At 41.8% G+C, this 19,042-nt stretch overlaps 1 protein-coding gene across 2 annotated transcripts in view; it reads left to right on the top strand.

The window, feature by feature from the left end:
* Nucleotides 1-19,042, top strand: part of cpne2 (copine II) — a 264,882-nt gene that overhangs the window by 227,877 nt on the left and 17,963 nt on the right. For both annotated transcript variants that reach the window (XM_072547502.1, XM_072547503.1), the window contains one exon: nucleotides 14,811-15,047. In XM_072547502.1, the coding sequence (XP_072403603.1) occupies nucleotides 14,811-15,047 (237 nt within the window). The remainder of the gene's footprint in view (nucleotides 1-14,810; nucleotides 15,048-19,042) is intronic.

Below are 19,042 nucleotides of genomic sequence, written 5' to 3'. Positions count from 1 at the left end.
ACTTAAAATAAACAGCCGTTACCTGCTCCGTCGAGAGAAGCTCTTGGCTAATGGATCATGTCATTCACTTGTGGATATAATTCCGTCAGGAGGCTGTTTATTTGGATATCTTCTCATGTTCATTGGTTTAAGATGTGAGGAATTCATATTTAGCTATCTCTATGTGTACAATATCAGGGTAGATCAACCATGAGTTGGAGGATATGGGAGAAATACCAGATCCAATGATTGCAGTTCCTTATATAATTGTCATGAGATTAGATTAATTCCCTGCAGTATGGAAACAGGCCCTTCAGCCCAACAAGTCCACACCGACCCTCCAAAGAGAAACCCACCCAGACCCATTCCCCTACAAATGCACCTAATACTATGGACAATTTAGCATGGCCAATTCACCTAACCTGAACATCTTTGGATTGTGGAAACCCACGCAGACGTGGGGAGAATGTGCAAACTCCACACAGACAGTCACCCAAGGCAGGAATTGAACCCAGGACCCTGGCACTGCAAGGCAGCAGTGCTAACCACTGAGCCACTGTGCCGCCCCACTTAGGGGCACATGCTTGTTCCTAAGCATTGGTTGAAAAAGATTTGCCTTTAAGTAATGTCAGATCACATCGTAAAATGCTTCACTTGCAATTAATTTACTTTTGAAGCGTGGCAATGTAAGAAAATAAGGTAGCCGTTCTCTACACAGCATGAATATGTGAACAGCAACAAGGTTAATGTGGTTTTACTGGTCGTTTTGAAGGACAAGTATTGGAGAGAGCCAGAAAGCCAGACAACTCTTCAAGTAGTCCTGTAGGATTCTTGAGGCTCTTATCTGCACAAGCAGACAGAGGTTGAGCGTACATTTGATTTTGTTTTCTATTTTGTTCCAGTCCTGTGAAGTCAACTATATTTTTTGTTTTCTACGAGTGTTGGGATATAGTGAAGAACTAGGTGAATGCCATGTGCTATTTACTGGGTTTTAATGAAGACATACAATGTAGTGTTTAATGTTTACGCAAAGAAGTCGCAATGTCAGTTCCAGTTGGAAGGTATGCTAAATGTTTAAAAGGATTGGCAATGACTAGCTCCAGAAAAAGCTTGCCAACAGCCCTTTGATAGTACTGATTGCTACATTTTAAGGCTGGATCTATCATGATATAACCTGAGTAAAACATTTGACAAACAAAATAATATATACTTGAGAATATACCACAACTATTATTGTTGTTATTAAATTCATGTTAAAACACTTGCAAGATTGCTCTTTAAACAGGTGGCATATATCCCTTGACTCATGGATTGTTCTGAAAAATATAATATTTGCACAAAATAATGCAAGAGGTGCAGCTCCTATTTAAAAGCAAGTTTAGAAAATGATATGCAAACCAGTAAAGATAAAACCTTGAATTATTCAGCACATTTCTGGAATTAGTCATGTCATATACAATCTCTCAATTCAGCTACATCTCATTCCACCTTCATTAAGAATATGGCGTGCCATGCATTTTCAATGGAGAAAAGAGAATTTATGGTTCAAGCATTTCATGTAAACTGAGAACTTTGTCATGTTCTCTTTAAATAAAATCTTCAGCAATTCATATGACTAAATCATATTCCTATTTTTCAAAGGCTGTTTATTGTTCAGTAATCCATACATATTTTGTTCATATTTTACTGTCTTCACAAACATCAATATTTGTTTCCAACTCTCACTAAATAGCAACGTTTCCAAGGGCACTTGCTAAAGATAGACAAATGGATGATACTTGTCACATACTGATGAGGTGCTTTAAGCAACTAACTTAGAACTTAGCAGAACAACTTCCTTTCAAAGGCCAGTGAGTTGAAATATTAGCTTTGTTTCTCACTCCACGTAAAATGCGGAACCTGCTGAACTTTTTAACATTCTCTATTTTTATTTAATATCAGAGAGCTTCCTTTTGCACAAAGTAAGAATATTGTGTTGTTAAATATATACCCTCGCATTATCTGCTGCTGAGTCTTTGCTGATGGAATCTATTTGGTTTGGTAAATACAGCGTCATCAGATTCACTGAGGGAAAACAATTGGAAACTTTTTGACATGTTATTTTGAGGCTTCTTTATGTAGCACATTTTCCATACTCATAAATGCCAAGCTCATGCATATCTCAACCTAGTCATTTCATTCTGAACCTATTATGCTCAGGAAGAGCAGCGTACTTCTGGTCTAGAAAATCATTATAGGGCTCAGTACTTTCTGTTTGGTAAACAGAAGCCCGGGAGAATCAGTGCTATATTCAGATGTTAACTGACTTTGGCAGCTTGCCATCACAAAAGACAACCAAAATAATGTCTGAGAACAACTTCACTAGCTGCCTGGTTCAATATTTCTACAAATGGAATGATTTATGTTGTTTTTAGACTTCTCTTTTTTAAAAACAATACTTAGTAGATAGTAGATGGTTAATATGCCACATGATCGTAAGTTAGATAATGATGAGGGGCAGTCATTCAGCCCATTGGAATGCCCTTTGGGAAGATCCCACCGCTCCCACACTAATTAACTAATTCGTAAAGAACACCATTACATCACTGAGACCCTGTCCCATGTGCTCATCCGCTGCCTGACAAAAAACCCGCTGACTGGTAAAAACTATTCATGTTGCACCTTACTGAGCACTCCGTGATGTTCTCATCAATTTACCAACTGCTGGCCTTCCATCCCAACTTCTCGTTTGGAGCAGCCTTCCCGAACAGGATCCACTAGTAAACATCCTTTGGATCAAGGAATGGGAGAGACGATGAGTCACTAATAAGTTCCATGTGACAAACTCAATTGGTCAAGAGGCAGACCAACTTTTTGTGAGCCATTAATCCCCTAGATCCCCTTGTACCTCAGAATTCGGCAGTTGTTCTGCATTTACGTAGTACTCTGCTTTTTTATCCTTTCTATTAAAGTGAACAACTTCTCAGTTTCTCACAACATCCTCCATCTGCCAGATTTTTGATCACTCACTTAACCCGTCAATAATGATCCGTATCCAGTTATATGCTCTTTATAACATACTTTCTGAGCTATCTTTGTGACATCTGCAAATTTGGCTACCATGTCTTCAGTCTCTTCGTGAAAATCATTGATATAAATTGGAAAAGGTTGTGGGCCCAACACAAAACCCTGTGCAAGCTGACACAAAGCTGGTCCCTTTTTTCTAAAAGCTGTTCCTTTTCTCAAGGATACTGTGTCTTTTATTTTTTTTCAGACGGGTCATAAAACCCTCCCAGCTCCGAGTTTGGTACAGAGATGAAAAAGGATGTTGAGAGGCTTTTTGTTTATATGTAAACAATTGAGACTTCAGGCCAAAGTGGTCATGTTTTAGAAATGACCTGTATAATGAAAGGGGAGTGGTCAGCTCTCTGGCTGAGTAGTTCAGTCCAGAACTAGTTCAGAGTTCAACTGTGAGCTTTGTGGAAACAGGCTGCTAAACTCTCTTTCTCTCTCTCTTTCTCTCCTTCTGCCCTTCTAACTTCAACCTGTAAGCATTTGCTCCATTTTTACTGTGTTTTAAGAGGGTTTACTGTTGTGTAGGTTCAGAACAGCATAATTAAGTTGAGTTTGGATAGACTGAGTTCTGTAGGAGTTCTTTATTCTATTCTTTCTGTTTCACTCTGTAATTTTGTGAATAAAATTTTGACTGTTTTAAAACCTGGTAGTCAATTTCACTAACTTATTCTGGGTGTTTTTCACTGTACACCTACCAAAACAAATTGCAAAGTTATGGTCTGGGTTGCCTGTTTTGAGTGGTCTGGCCTAGTCCATAACAGACTGGGGGCTCTTTGCATGATTTTAATCAGTGAGTGGTAGGTGCTAGTGTCTTTATTTTGGGTGTTGGTTTGGTTGGTAGACAAAGCTTGGGATAGTAATGGCTCTTTCAGTCGCCAGAATTTTTCTGGATGTGGATGCGGTGACTTTGGAAGTTTTACAAAAGCTGAATAAGACCAAGCTGCAGGAATTAGCAGAGAAGCTGGAATTGGAGCTGCCTGCTTCTGTGAGGAAAGGAGAGATAATTACAGCAGTAGCTCAGCATTTGAACTTGCTGGAGAAACCATCCGAATCTATAGAGATGGCAAGAATTCAATTGCAAATGAAGCAGCTTGAGTTAGAGGCAAGAGATGGGGAAAGGGCAGCAGAAATGAAACGGTTTGAGTTACATTTAAAAGCAGAAGAGAGAAAAAGACAGAACAACAGAAGAGAAAGAAAAAGAGAGAGGTTTTGAACGTCAGTAAATGACACTTAAAAAAGAAAGTCAGCATAAAAGGCTGGAGATAAAGGCTGAAGGTAACCTTAGCGGGGAGGTAGTGCAAACTCATGTGGCAGAGTAAAGAGTTAAAACAGCAAGGTTAGCAGCTGAAGGGGTTGATGGTTATGAGTTGGTCCATAAAACTTGGTTTATCTTCCAGAATCAATAATAGATAAAAATTGGGGAAAAGAGGAATCCTCACATGGAAAGGGAAAGGTAGATCTCAGTGAAGATCATAAAGAGAACTTACCACTGGATACAAAAAGGAACCCTTGAGGGGGACAAAGAAGTTAAAAAGCTCCAGTGTTTTCATTGTAATAAAGTGGGCCACACAAAATCACAGTGTTGGTGGGCTAGGAGAAAGTCAGGTGTAGGAAAACCAGACAAGCCTGGGAGTTTTGTTGGACTAGTAACAAAAAGTGCAAAGGAAGTTAGACAACTGCCTCAGAGTGTACAAGATGATCAGAGATTGATTAAGGAGGAAGTGCCAGATCTGCTTAAAAAATATACATGCAAGGGGAAAGTTTATTCACATAGACCAGGAGTAATAGGTAAGCAGGTTACAATATTAAGGGCTACAGGATCCTCTCAGTCTATAATACTGAAGGATGAGGAGATATGTTCTCCTGAGGGACCATTGCCAGAAAAGGTACTGGTAACAGGAATTCATGGTGAGACAAAAAGTGCTCAATTATGTAAAGTGAGGCGAGAGAGTCCATAGAAGAGTGGAGAATTTGGGATAGGAGTACTGGACAAACTCTCAGCTCCAGGAATACAGTTTGTCCTTGAAAATGATATAGCTGATTCACCGGTAGGCGTGCTGCCTACTCTAGTTGAAAAGCCAGTGGAGACACAGGCAACTGAAGAAATGAAGGATGTTTATCCAGGAATTTTCCCAGATTGTGTGGGCACAAGATCACAGAGGCACAGGTTGAAGGAGGAGAGATCAAAAGGCACAGATAAGAAAGCTGACATAGCTTTATCCAAGACTTTTTTTTAATCAGATAAGTTGGACAGAGCAGGAGCAAATAGGTAACATCCAAGTATCTTTAGCTCTGCTAAGCTGATTGAATTACAGCAGAAAGATGAGAAGTTAAAATAGTTTTAACAAAAGGCATTTACAAAGAAGGAGAGTGAATGTATCCCTGTGTGTTATTACTTAACAAATTATGCCTTAATAAGGAACTGGAGACCATCACATATTCAAACAGATGAGAAATGGGCAGAGGTTCATCAATTTGTTTTGCCAGTAGGGTATAGATTACTTAGATTAGATTAGATTACTTAGATTAGTTTAGATTACTTAGATTAGTTTAGATTACTTAGAGTATGGAAACAGGCCCTTCAGCCCAATAAGTCCACACCGACCCTCCGAAGCGCAACCCATCCAGACCCATTCCCCTACATTTACCCCTTCACCTAACGCTACAGGCAATTTAGCATGGCCAATTCACCTAACCTGCACATTTTTGGACTGTGGGAGGAAACCGGAGCACCAGGAGGAAACCCACGCAGACACGGGGAGAATGTACAAACTCCACACAGTCAGTCACCTGAGGTGGGAATTGAACCCGGGTCTCTGGTGCTGTGAGGCAGCAGTGCTAACCACCGTGCTGCCCACAAAAGGAGGTGTATAGAGTGTATAGAAAGGAGGTATTGTGAGTGGCGCATGACCTACCACTTGGGGGGCCATCTAGGAGTGAGGAAAACATAGGCTAAAATACAAAGACATTTTTACTGGCCTGGATGTAGTTGAATTTTGCCAGATGTGTCATACATGTCAGCTAATTGGAAAACCACAGGCAGTAATAAAACCAACACCTTTAATACCTATTCCAGCACTTGAGGAAGCTTTCACAAGAGTCTTAACTGATTGCGTAAGTCCTCTACCTCAAACAAAATGTGGGAATAAGTATTTATTAACAATAATGGATGTGTCAACTAGATTTCCAGAGGCAATCCCATTACGCAACATCACAGATAAAAGGGTTGTAGAAGAATTACTTAGATTTTTTACAAGATACGGACTACCAATAGAGATCCAGTCAGATCAAGGATCAAATTTCACATTCAAACTATTCAAGGAGGTTCTGGATAACTTGGGAATAAAGCAATTCTGATAGACTGTGTACCATCCAGAATCACAGGGAGCACTAGAGAGATGGCATCAAACACTCGAGACCATGTTGAGGGCTCCTGGTCAGGCTTATTCAGATGATTGGGATAAGGGAGTTCCGTTTGTACTTTTTGCGATCAGAGATGTTCCAAATAAATCGATCAAATTCAGTCCATTTGAATTCATTTTTAGGCATGAAGTAAGAGGACTGTTAAAATTGATTAAGGAGAAATTAATAAGTCAGAATTCAGAGAACACCCACTTGGACTATGTGTCACATTTTAGAGAAGGATTCAATAGAGCTGAAGAGTTGGCTAGACAGCATTTAGAAGTATCCCAACATATAATGAAACAGGAAGCGGATTTTTAAAAACCACAAATTCGCAATTTTGCAACTGGGGATGAGGTGTTGTTGTTACTTCCAGTAACAGGTGAGCCTTTAAAAGCAATGTTTAGTGGACCTTATCAAATCGAGAGGAAATTGAGTGAGGTGAACTACTTGATAAGGACTCTAGACAGGAAGAAATCTCACAGAGTGTGTCATGTGAATATGCTCAAAAGGTATTTTGATAGGGAAGGAAAGCAAGAGAGAAGGTATTAATCATTACAGCACAGAAGGAAGAACCAAATTCAGAGGATTTGAATTGGACATTCTTCAAATCAAATTGGACAATAGGAAGTTGCCAAAAATTGGGATAAATTATTGAGTTGCCTTCAAGAAAATTGAAATAACTTGAAAGAGTTATTACTATCACATGGGAGAGATGTGGAAACAAACTGGGAATTAAACTAATTGTGCATGATGTAGAGATAGGGGATGCTGTTCCAGTTAAATGACATCCTGATAGGCATAACCCTCTAAAGTTGGCACGGATTCAGAAGGAGAGAGAGCGCATGCTCCACAATGGCATAATCAAAGTGAGTTACAGTGACTGGAGCTCACCCATAGTCATGGTGCCAAAGCCAGATGGTACCCAATGGTTATGTGTGGACTATCGCAAAGTCAACGCCGTTACAATATCCAATTCGATGGTTAGAGGACTGTGCCCAAAACGGGGGATAAGCAACTTATATTTCTAAGTTGCTCAGAGGCTACTGGCAAGTACCCCTGTCAGATAGAGCAAAGGTGATTTCAGCTTTTGTAACGCAAAATGGACTATATCAGTTCAAAGTCATACCATTTGGTATGAAAAACACTCCAGCCACATTTCAGAGACTGACTAATAAGGTTATTGCTGCGTTACCCAATTGTGTTGTTTACATTGATGACCTGGTGGTTTTTAGTCACTCATGGAAGGAACATTTATAGTATTTATCGGACTTGTTCGATCGACTTTGGAAGGCAGGCTTGGTGGTAAACCTGGCTAAAAGTGAATTTGCCAAAGCCCAAGTCACCTTCCGGGGTCATGTTATTTGACATGGACAAATGGCCCCATGGGAGGTAAAAACAAAAGTAATTGAGGAATTTCCCACACCGGCAATGAAAAAAGCAGAACTATGGTTCCTGGGATTGACTGGGTTTTAACAAATGATTGTGCCGAACTTTAGCAGTGTGGCTGCTCCACTCACCGAATTGTTAAAAACGGGCAAGAAATTACAGCGGACAGCAGACTGTCAAAAGGCATTTGCCAGCCTAAAAGCTGTGTTAACCACTACCCCCAATATTAGCTATATCGGAGTACACAAATCCTTTCAAGGAGGCTATCGATGCCAGTGATGTGCGTGTTGGTGTGGTGCTCCTGCAGGAGGATGATGAGGGACTAGAAAGACCCATCGAGTATTTTTCCAGGAAGTTGAAATTTCATCAACAGAAATAATCAGCGGTGGAGAAATAGATATTAAGCTTGATGTTGGCATTACAACGTTTCAGCATTTATATTACCAACAATGCATCTGAGACAATTGTTTCCACTGACCATAACCCATTGAGATTTGTGGAAAAAAATTAAGGACAAAAGTGCCAGACCGTGTAGATGGAGCTTGCTGTTGCAGCCATTCAATTTGACAATTTGGCAGGTCGCGAAAACGTGATTGCCGATGCGTTATCGAGGCTCAAGTGATATACAGAGGCCTTCAGTGGCAGGTGTGCCACGGCCTGAATTCGCAATGTGGTTGTATACGTTTGCATGTGTGTAGTTAGTATAGTGTATATGTGTGTTTTTGATTACTAACCAGTTTGCTTTTGAAGTGTTTCAAAAATGAAGCCATCTTTTGTTATTGATGGTTCATTTTTTTAAGGGGGGAGATGTCACAAAGCTGGTCCCTTTTTCCTAAAAGCTGCTCCTTTTCTCCAGGATACTGTGTCCTTGGTTTTTTTCAGATGGGTCAGAAAACCCTCCTGGCTCTGAGGTGACTAATTTAGTACAGAGATGAAAAAGGACAGCTAACGATTCATATCCATGAACACCAACTAGCTACGAAATGACATGACCAGCTATCCTTAGTAGCCACACACTCAGATGACAGGCAACATGAGTTCGACTGGGACAACACTACTATTATAGGACAAGCCAAACAGAGAACAGCTAGGGAATTCCTAGAGGCATGGCACTCATCCACAGATTCTATCAACAAACACATTGACCTGGACCCAATATACCGGCCACTGCAACGGACAGCTGGAACTGACAACCGGAAGCGGCAGGTACAAATCACTATAAATGCCGGAGGAAACATCACAAAAGCGCTTCACAGGAGGCTCCCAAGCACTGAGGATGTCACCTAGACAGGGGACGAAACCTCTGGAACCCAAATTCCCAGCTCGGCGAACAGAACCACAACAATAGACTGAGTTCTGTAGGGGTTCTTTATTCTGTTCTTTGTGTTTCATTTTGTGAATAAATTTTTGTCTGCTTTAAAACCTGGTAGTCAACCTAGCTAACTTACTCTGGGTAATTTTCACTGTACACTTACTGAAACAAAATGCAAAGTTATGGTAAAGGTTGCCTGTTCAAGAACATTTTGAGTTGTCTGAGCCTAATCCGTAACACAGGGTCCACAATTTCTCTCCCTGAGTTGAAGACACCAGCCCTATTTGCACCTTTTAGATGGAGGGTTCTTTTGCCTGCAGTTATATATCCAGATAATCCTTCAGGATGTGACAGTGTCTGTCACCTCACTGAGACCGGGCAGTGATAGCACAACATGCATTTTATGCTTTTCTCTTGATATGTACTTGATCATGGTCATTTCACCTTTAAAGATTCTGTGTGAATCACCCAGTCTCAAGGATTTTCCTTTGAAACCCTGACATTATAATTCTCCTGTGCTGTAGACCTCCTTTGACTTGATGGTACTGAAACTGTCCATGGCAACACCACTTAAAAACTAAGTCTGTGAGGTGATCTGGTCATCTGTGAACTGTCTTTATCACAGAGTATTGACAGAACTGGAGAAATAATCCTAGACCTTGCATATATCGCATTAATCTATGAAGAATATTACTTTAGAAGTACCAGTATAAGAGATAGAAAATGAGCTACATTTATACAGTGTGTAAATGTAGGGATGACTTGATAAATAAAGCCTTTTTATAGCAGTAGAGTATTTGTGCTCCCCCATTATGTATTCCTGATTCCCATCACTCAAACATCGATAGCTGTGCTTTCAACTCTAAGCCCTGAGCTCTGGGTTTTTCTCTATAAATACCTCCACCTTTCTGACTTCATAACCAGAAAGACTCTAGACTCAATCTTATTTTTTGGGCTAAGTATAAGTTGTGTTGAGCTTTTTGGGGGGTTTTCCACCGTGAAGCCTATCAGCTTTTCTCGCTGAATCTTATCAAATTCTTGTCATTACCTACCTACAGCACCCTCAGGTTCAGTTCCAGCCCTGCCTTAACACACACATACCATTTCCAGAACAACTCACCACTTGTTGGATGTCCGTTGAAAAGACTAGGATCCTTAGCACTGGTGCCATCCACAATGCACCCAGATGAGCACTGGCATTCAGATGTTTATTGCCATCAGAATCTGAATACGTTGGGAGAAGGGGAAGATGGCACAGCGATTCTCCAGCACATGATGCCCCATAGATCAATGTATGTGCTGAGAGCCTGGTGCAGCATCTGAAAGCAAGCATACATGATATAGTTAGATCTCGAGGTGCTGCTAACTCCTTTTCATCCTCCTCCAACAATATCCTATTCTTTCCCAGCCAAGAATGTTGTGCATACTGTGCATTGGTCAGTGATGTGTGGGTCAGGGAGGTGCAAACATGGATGCAATACATTAGGATGGCCAAGGATTGCAATGTCGGGCAGCACTGTGGAGAATGTAGGTGGTCGCATAAAGTTCCAAAGGGATACTCATGGACTAGGTGAATGGAGTTCAACGTAAGCAAGTACAAGGTTATCCATTTTGGACTGAAAAAGATCGAGGCACTTTCTAGATGGTATGAAGTTAAACACAGTGGATGTCCAAAGAGACTAGGGGATTCAGGTGTATAGATCTTTAAAATATCACAACCAGGTGCAGAAAATATTCAAGAAAGCTTAATGGGATGCTGGCATTTATATCTAGAGAACTGCAGTACAAGGATGCAGAAGTTATGCTGCAGTTATACAAACCCCTGGTTAGACCCCATGCAGTGCTGTGAGCAGATCTGGGCACTACTCCTCAGGAAAGATGTATTGGCCTTAGAAGGAGGTTTGCAACAATGATACCTGGACTTCAGGGATTAAGTTAGAAAGAACAATTATGCAAATTAGATATGATCTCTCTAGCATTTAGAAGGTTAAAGCACGACCTGATCAAAGTCTTCAAGATATTAATGGGAAAAAACAGCGTTGATAAAGATAAACTATTCCCACTGATTGGGAATTCTAGAACAAGGGGGCATAGTCTGAAAGTTAGGGCCAAGCCCTTCAGGTAAGATGTTAGGAAACACTTAAAGCGTGGTAGATGTTTGCAATTGTCTCCGTGAAGGGAAGTTGATCCAGACCAGTTGTAGTTTTAAATCTGAGATAGGGTTTTGTTCAGCTAAAGTATCAAGTGATATGGACAAAAGGCAGGCTTCTGGAATTAAATTCTGCCATGATTTCTTTGAATTTTGGAATAGGCTGGAGGGAGTTGGCAGGTTGCGGTCCTGCGCAGGAGGCTGTGTGTAATGTTCTTTCTAAAGGCTGTCCCATCAGTGAGTCTCACAGCCACCTTGCCTCCATGTCTAGTCACTCACCCCACCCACACCAGGTGTGTACACAGCCATTTCCTTCCCCATTGCATACTGTCGATTTCCTGCTGAGTGGAAGGTGAGAGTAAACACTCCAGGGCCAGTGGTTCCAGCCTCCATTTCTACATTTCAGTAAATCCCTATCCATCTGTGTCTGCTTCCTTCTTGGTCGCTCCTTCCCATCAAACAGCACAAGCTTCACACCTCCCCAAGTCCCCACCCATCGAGATGAGTTTGAACCTGCCCACCTTTCCCCTACAGCCACTGACGTAGGAGATTACCATGTCAAGTGTGGTCATACCCCTCCCATGTAGTTCCCTTTCCATCCATGCTTTACCATATCCACCCCTACTGCACACACTGTTGCCCATTCCCCCTAAAAGCCTGCAGCTCCCAGTCTTGCAGAATAATCTGTTGCGTTTTCTTCTCATGGCAGCAACCCCCTTAGGTTCTCTGGACAGATTGTGGCCCCTCACCCAATTGAGCATGTCACAAAACAGGCTCAGCCCCGACTCATGGCCGTAGTTTACCATGATCATGTAAGCCCTACCCTCCAGCCCCTGAAGTGGCTGTTTCTGGAGCTGCTGGGGACTAACCGGGGATCCACTTCACCAACCCTCTCATTCAGATCCCTCTGACTGGACACCTGACTGCGGCCGATCCCCTGGGTGAGGTATTGGAGGCTGTATCCTAGACTGAGCCAGGACCCCCTGACGGACTGATACCTCCGAGGACTTGGCTGACGGTTAGTGATTGAAGGCGTTGAGCCATGGCTCCCTGCTTGCTACATATGCAGTGGGTTTACTCTGATATGTGCTGTAGGTATCACATTGACGGGAGACACTGCTGCATAGCAAGATGTCCTCTTCCTCCTAGACTGAGCTGAGCCACACAGCTGCTTGGTTATGTGACTGCACAAGCCTTCAGCTAGGAGCTCAGTGAGCAAACGCTAAGATGAGGAACCCAGACATCTAATTGATGAGCTGAGTGCCCAACCCTGTGTGTGCAGTGTCCCTGCTGTAACCTTTCAGTGCTCACTACTGGAGCACCCTGCAGTGCAAGTCTATGCTTCCAGAGACGTGTGTCATGATGCCACTGAGAGGTTGGCAACGACCAGATGCCAATGTCCATGGTCAAGGATGTCCTGCAATACAGTTGATTGTACACCACATGGAAATTATTGGGAATAAGCAATGAACTGAATTCACCAAGTATCTGCTCTGCTTTCAATGCAGAATTTTCTCAAAGTCTAGCTTGATTGGCACATTGGTAAGGTAAAAAGCTAAATATTAATGAGGTGAATCAGGCCGTGACGAAGGCACTTAACAATTAATATACAAGTTGCCATTGCCTATCGAGAATGTTGTCTCACCATTTAAAAGCATAAAAGGTGGAGCATGATTGGCCTGATGTCAAGATCAGCCTTGCAACCTTCTCATCTACTTCTGCCTCGACTCTCCCCATAGCCCACATTGCTCAGACCCTAATAACATTCTGCCGTACATTTCTAACAAGCTTCATTGGATGTGGTAGTGATTGGGTTTGTACCGAGGTTGTGAAAGATGTTACATCAACTCAATTCTTTCTTTTTTTTCTTCTTTTAACCTGTGCTCATTTGAGATATTCCTCAAACCACATCTTTGACTCCACATCTGTTCAATTGTCTGAATTCCTCCTCGTGTGGCTGCACTCAATTCTGTGTCGATAATGCTCCTGTGAATTGCCTTGGGGTATTATGCAGTGTTGAAGGTGCTCCAGTAATGTGAGTTGCTACCTCCATTTTCTCACGTGTCCTAATCCCTTGGTTCTTGCTGAGGTAATAATCCACCCACGTTCCTCTGGTATCTCATCAGGTGGACCTTTTGTCTTGTTCAGTGAGCAATGTTGGAGCTGGCTCTGAGTGTGCCTGCGGCTGGCTTTTGCACACTGAACCTTTCCACCCGAAACATCGGAGAGCTACTGCAGCAGCAAATCTTGAACTCTCCTAAGGCCGGGGCACTGAGCCCAATCCTGGTGCATTCTGTGCAACAACTTCAGCACAGACTGGAAATTGAGCCTGGGGCGGGGGGAGAGAGAGGGAGGGGGTGGTAGGGAGGGGTGGGAGGGGAGAGTTTGGTTGGTTGTTTAATACCTCTACCGAAATCCAAATCATGTACTACATTCTTTCAGACACCATTGACAAATAAAACCATATTCACTTCTGTGTCATCACTCAGATGAAGAAAGCAATGTTCATTTGTTCATTTGTACAGGCAGTGACTTGTGCAATAATAATCAAAATCCCGAGGACTTGGCACTTGTCAAACATTAATTTTATGGTCATTGAATGTACAATTTATGTGGCCAATCTTGCTCAATCCATTGATTTATTAACCCTCCTTTATAATCTATATCAAATATTCTGTATCATTACAGGGTTACATTTCTCTTTCTGTAGATATAAGGAAGAATTATTGCTGTGGGTCTAAGAAAGCATCGTCTCCATTCTGAATAGATAATAATGGTTTTGTAGAAGCTTTTGAAATTGTTTACTGGTGCTGCAGTTTTATTCATAAGCAACATATTTGGTATTTTGCACAGTATCTTTTATATTTTAAATTAATACAAATGCCAAGCTAATTTCATTTAAATGACCAGGGGATACAGAAATGAATGCGTTCTTTACTGCCTATGAATTCCATTTGCCCATCCCACTGTTGAGTGCTGGCACAGCTTCCAGCATGCATCTGATTCACAAAGAATTTCCTCTCAATTGCAATTTAATATTTAGTCCATTAGAGTCATAGAGATGTATAGCATGGAAACTGACCCTTCAGTATAACTTGTCCATGCCGACCAGATATCCTAACTTAATCTCGTTCCATTTGCCAGCACTGGGCCCATATCCCTCCAAACCCTTCCTATTCATATACCCATCTAGATGCCTTTTAAATGTTGCAGTTGTACCAGCCTCCACCACCTCCTCTGGCAGCTCATTCCATGCATGTACCACCCTCTGAATGAAAACATTACCCCTTAGGTCCCTTTTATATCTTTCCCCTCTCACCCTAAAACTATGCTATCTAGTTCTGAACTCCCCCGCCCCAGGGAAAATACCTTGTCTATTTCTCCTATCCATGCCCCTCATGGACATCTTTTTATCTATAGAAAATTATGTTTAGTAGGTAGAGAAGCATCTCAGCACTATTTGACATAATTATAGTGCACAATGGCAATAACTATTGCTAAAGGTTTTTCTGTCTTTATTGACAGCAATACTTTATCCTCCTGATCATAACGGACGGTGTTATCAGTGACATGGACGAGACAAGACACGCCATTGTGCAGGCAGCCAAGCTGCCGATGTCCATCATCATCGTAGGAGTTGGCAATGCGGACTTCACTGCCATGGAGTTCCTGGATGGAGACAGTCGAGTTCTGCGGTCATACACTGGGGAAGAAGCCACGCGGGACATTGTGCAATTTGTGCCATTCCGGGAGTTCCGAAACGTAAGTCGATCTGACTAGTCCATCTGAGAGAAACCATATCATGTAGTTGCTGGGGAAAAGGGAGAAGTGTCATGGTGAGGTGGTGCATCTCTGATCCAATCCGAGCTGTGCCTTAGGGAGGTTCCAAGCAGAAAGCAGGCACCTCCTCAAGGAGGGAAACTAAATGAGGTGGGAATTCTCCCTTGACTACTCAACAACAGTGACTTTTGATTTGGTTTATTATTGTCACACATTCCTAGGTACAGTGAAAAGTTTTGGTTCGCATGCAGTACAAGTGCATCATGATAATAGAATAGAGTGAGGAATACAATGTTACAGCTGCAGAGAAGGTGCACAGAGAACAAGGTCAACATTAAACTTTAAATTTGAGAGGTCCATTCAGAAGTCTGATAACAGTGGGGAAGAAGCTGTTCTTGAATCTGTTCGTGTGTGTGTGTGTGTTTCAGCTACAAAACCAGATACCTACTGCCCTTCCTATGCCCTGGAGGGTCCTGTGAACTGAGAAAACTGTTGCTGGGTGAGGGTATGTAAGATGGTGTATAAATTCTAGGAGGGAATATACCCATTAAAAATAAAGAAACGCAAGAATGTTTATGTGTTGCTTAACAGTGGACCATGTGCTTGCAAAAACTAAACAATAGTTCTGGGCTTGTTCCCCCGCTCCCAGTCTCAAATGTTTCACTCACCCAGCAACTACATTTCAAGGGGGTGTTTTCCAGATTTTCACCAACATGATCCCATGATCTCACAGATGAGAGTTCTAGTTTTAGAAGAAAATACTGAAGCAAAGAGGAGAGAAGGTTTGAATAGTTGTCAAGCATTCAAAAGCCAGTGCATTGCATCATCTTTTGCCTGACTCATACAATTTCACACATACTGAGCTCCAGTTGGAGTGGACTGCACTGGGGCCATCCACCAATTGGGAGCAAGGTCCTTCAACAGGAAGAGGATGCAATAACTGATGAGTTGCTCACTTACAGGAGGCCTTATCCAAAATGGTATTGGCACATGTCCTTTAGGTCTCCCTGTACCCCACACAAATCCAAAGGTGAAAGGCAGTTCTAAGTTTGCCTCTTACAGGGTATGACTGGTGTGTTGCACAGTTACATACGGATGAAGGGCTAATCCTACTCTTTGAATTACCTCCTGTGTAAAACTGCTCTGGGTACCACTCCCTGTCACAGCCTATAAATGGGTCAATGGTTAGGTCACAACTCACCCAAGAACAGAAGCTCTACTAAAAGTTCATTAATATTAGGCAACAGATACTATATTTAACATGCGTCTGCATGAGTAGGTGGAGAGCAGAGGGAAACAAATGCTTAGGAATTGACCGACAGGTTTAGACAGTACATTCGGATAGGCTCAGGCTTGGAGGGCCAAAGGGCCTGTTCCTGGGCTTTAAAGTTTCTTTGTTCTTTGTTCAGATAGAGGAACATTTGAACAGGACTAAATCCCCTAAACTTGATCTCTGATTCAGTGCGATCATAGCTGTTCTGCAACCTAACTGCAATATTATTAACCCTGGACTAATAAAAATATATCAGTCTAAGTTTTAAATTAAACAATTAATATGGCATCAAGAGCACTATAGTTCTAAACTTACACAGTCATCTGTATGTTGAAGTATTTTCTAATTTCACTCCTGTAATGTCTAGCTCTAATTTTAGACAATGCCTCCTCGTCCAGTACTTCTCAACCAGCTGAAATAGTGTCTATCTACCCCAAATCCCCTGAATAATGCATAACCTTCAATCAGATCACTGCTAAAGCTGATAAATTCCAAACAATTTACCCTCATTTGTGTTATCTGGCCTTGTGTTATCCTTTGGTGTCGAGGTACCATTCTAGTTAATCCACGCTCCATTCACACCCAGGGCCCGGAATGTGTAACTAAGATGTTACCCACAGTGCTCCGGGTGAGGTCTAGGTAGTGCTTTGTATAACTCAAGCATGACTTCTACCCCTTAATGTTCTCATCCTCTCGATAGAAAGACCAGGATTCCTGTACCTGCTGTGACATATTAATGATCTAACTGCTGGTCTCCTCTGTCTCGTTTTGACTTCCTATTTCTGACTTCCCACCATTTAGAAGACTCCATGCTTTGTCCTTTCTCGGTCCAATATAGATGACCTCACATTTACTCTCACCAAGATCCATTTGCCACAGTTTTGTCCATTCGCTTCACCTCTTTGTAATGTTACACCTACTGCACAACTTTGTGTCATCAGCAAATTTAGATACATGGCTTTTATCCCATCACCTAAGCTGATAATATGTATGCTGAGTTGATGCCCAAGTTATTTTCTTATATGCCAATTGGCATATTTGCCTATTCTACTCCCACCAACTCTCTGTCCCTGGCACGCAGCCAATTTCCTCACCAGATTAATAGTTTACCTTTCAATTTCACAAGCTTCAACTCTAACTACCACTCCCTTATCAACTAATTAAGATACTAAGACATTGTTGCGTCCACCACTTTGGTCACCTCTTGAGAAGAATCAATCCGAATTTTCAGGCGTGTATTCTCTTCAGGATGGCTGGCAAGCTGACTTCATCCTCTATTCTAAACACTAACACAAAGTAAGCAATCTGCATGCTGATCCTTTTCTCATTTTCAGTTACAACATTACCATTACCAATGTCCACGGTGTCCACAGTGCTCTGTCCTGTCCCTGAAGTAATTGTGGAATTAGTTTGTGTGGAATTTGACATTCCTTGCAAATTTCTTTTCATCTTCCTACTTTGTATTGTCACCTTTTGGAGCTTCTCTCTCTCCCTCTTCTCATTTGCCAGGACCTGTGCTTTGTCTGCATTTTGTACACCAATTCTTTTAGATCTATATTCTTGCTCATCACTTTAGTTGTTCACAGATAGCTTTCTTCATTGAGTGGAGGCCTTGTCCCTTGGGTTATAAACTGTTTCTGTATCACTTTAAATTCCTTTGTGAACTCCTCTCACAGATTATTAACAGATTTGATCAGATTACTGTTGACTGTCTCTCATCCTTCTGAGGTCAGCATCAGCTTCATCCCGAATCTTTGGAGCTGTTCCACATTTGTCACTTTTGAGCATCCCTGTCTCTCAATAGAACTTGAAAATTCTAAAGCATTTACATTTCCTACTTACAAAATAAGGCCCATTTATTATTGCAATGCCTTCTCTAATCTCTCAACTTTCTCAACCTTGCCTCTTGCTTCTCGTTTGACGGACATAGTAACCAAACAGGCAGTTGGTACCTCCGAATGGGTGGGACAAATATCCTGTTGGTCAAAGCAAAATACTGCAGATGCAGGAAATCTGAAACAAGCACAGAGATTGCTGAAGCGACTCAGCAGGTTTGGCAGCATCAGTGGAGAGAGAAAAAGAGTTAATGTCTCAAGTCCAGCAAGACACTTCCTCAGAAACAGTTATGTTGGTAGTGCTTTCGAATGACTAAATTGAAGAGGTTGCAGAATGTCTGCATGCATTTCAGATTTTACATTTAAAATCATCAGTTGTGTGCCACTGCTTAGATCAGGCTGCACACATCTATGGGCGAAACTGCACCAAAGCATAGGTCATCCAGCTCACTAATGCATGTAACTAAAGCAACAGAGTAAATGAGGTGCCTCTCATCTCAAACCTGTTGCCAAAAAATGTAGCATTACCCAAAAGACAGTGAACGTAAAGATTTTACAAATTGCATGATAGAGTGGATGTATATTAAATCCCTTGTAAAAGGGAAGAGGGCGGCCTATGTAAAGATGAGGCGTGAAGGTTCAGTTGGGGCGATTGAGAATTATAAGGTAGCCAGGAAGGATCTAAAGAGAGAGCTAAGAGCAGCGAGAAGGGGACATGAAAAGTCCTTGGTTGGTAGGATTAGGGAAAACCCAAAGGCTTTCTATAGGTATGTCAGGAATAAAAGGATGACTAGGGTAGGTATCGGTCCAGTCAAGGATAGTAGTCCGAAGTTGTGCGTGGAAGCAGAGGAGATTGGAGAGACACTAAA

The sequence above is a fragment of the Chiloscyllium punctatum genome, chromosome 26, assembly GCF_047496795.1.
Source record: "Chiloscyllium punctatum isolate Juve2018m chromosome 26, sChiPun1.3, whole genome shotgun sequence".
Lineage (NCBI taxonomy): Eukaryota > Metazoa > Chordata > Chondrichthyes > Orectolobiformes > Hemiscylliidae > Chiloscyllium > Chiloscyllium punctatum.
Note: the sequence above shows the minus strand (reverse complement) of the source record. Positions and strands in the feature narration are given on the sequence as shown.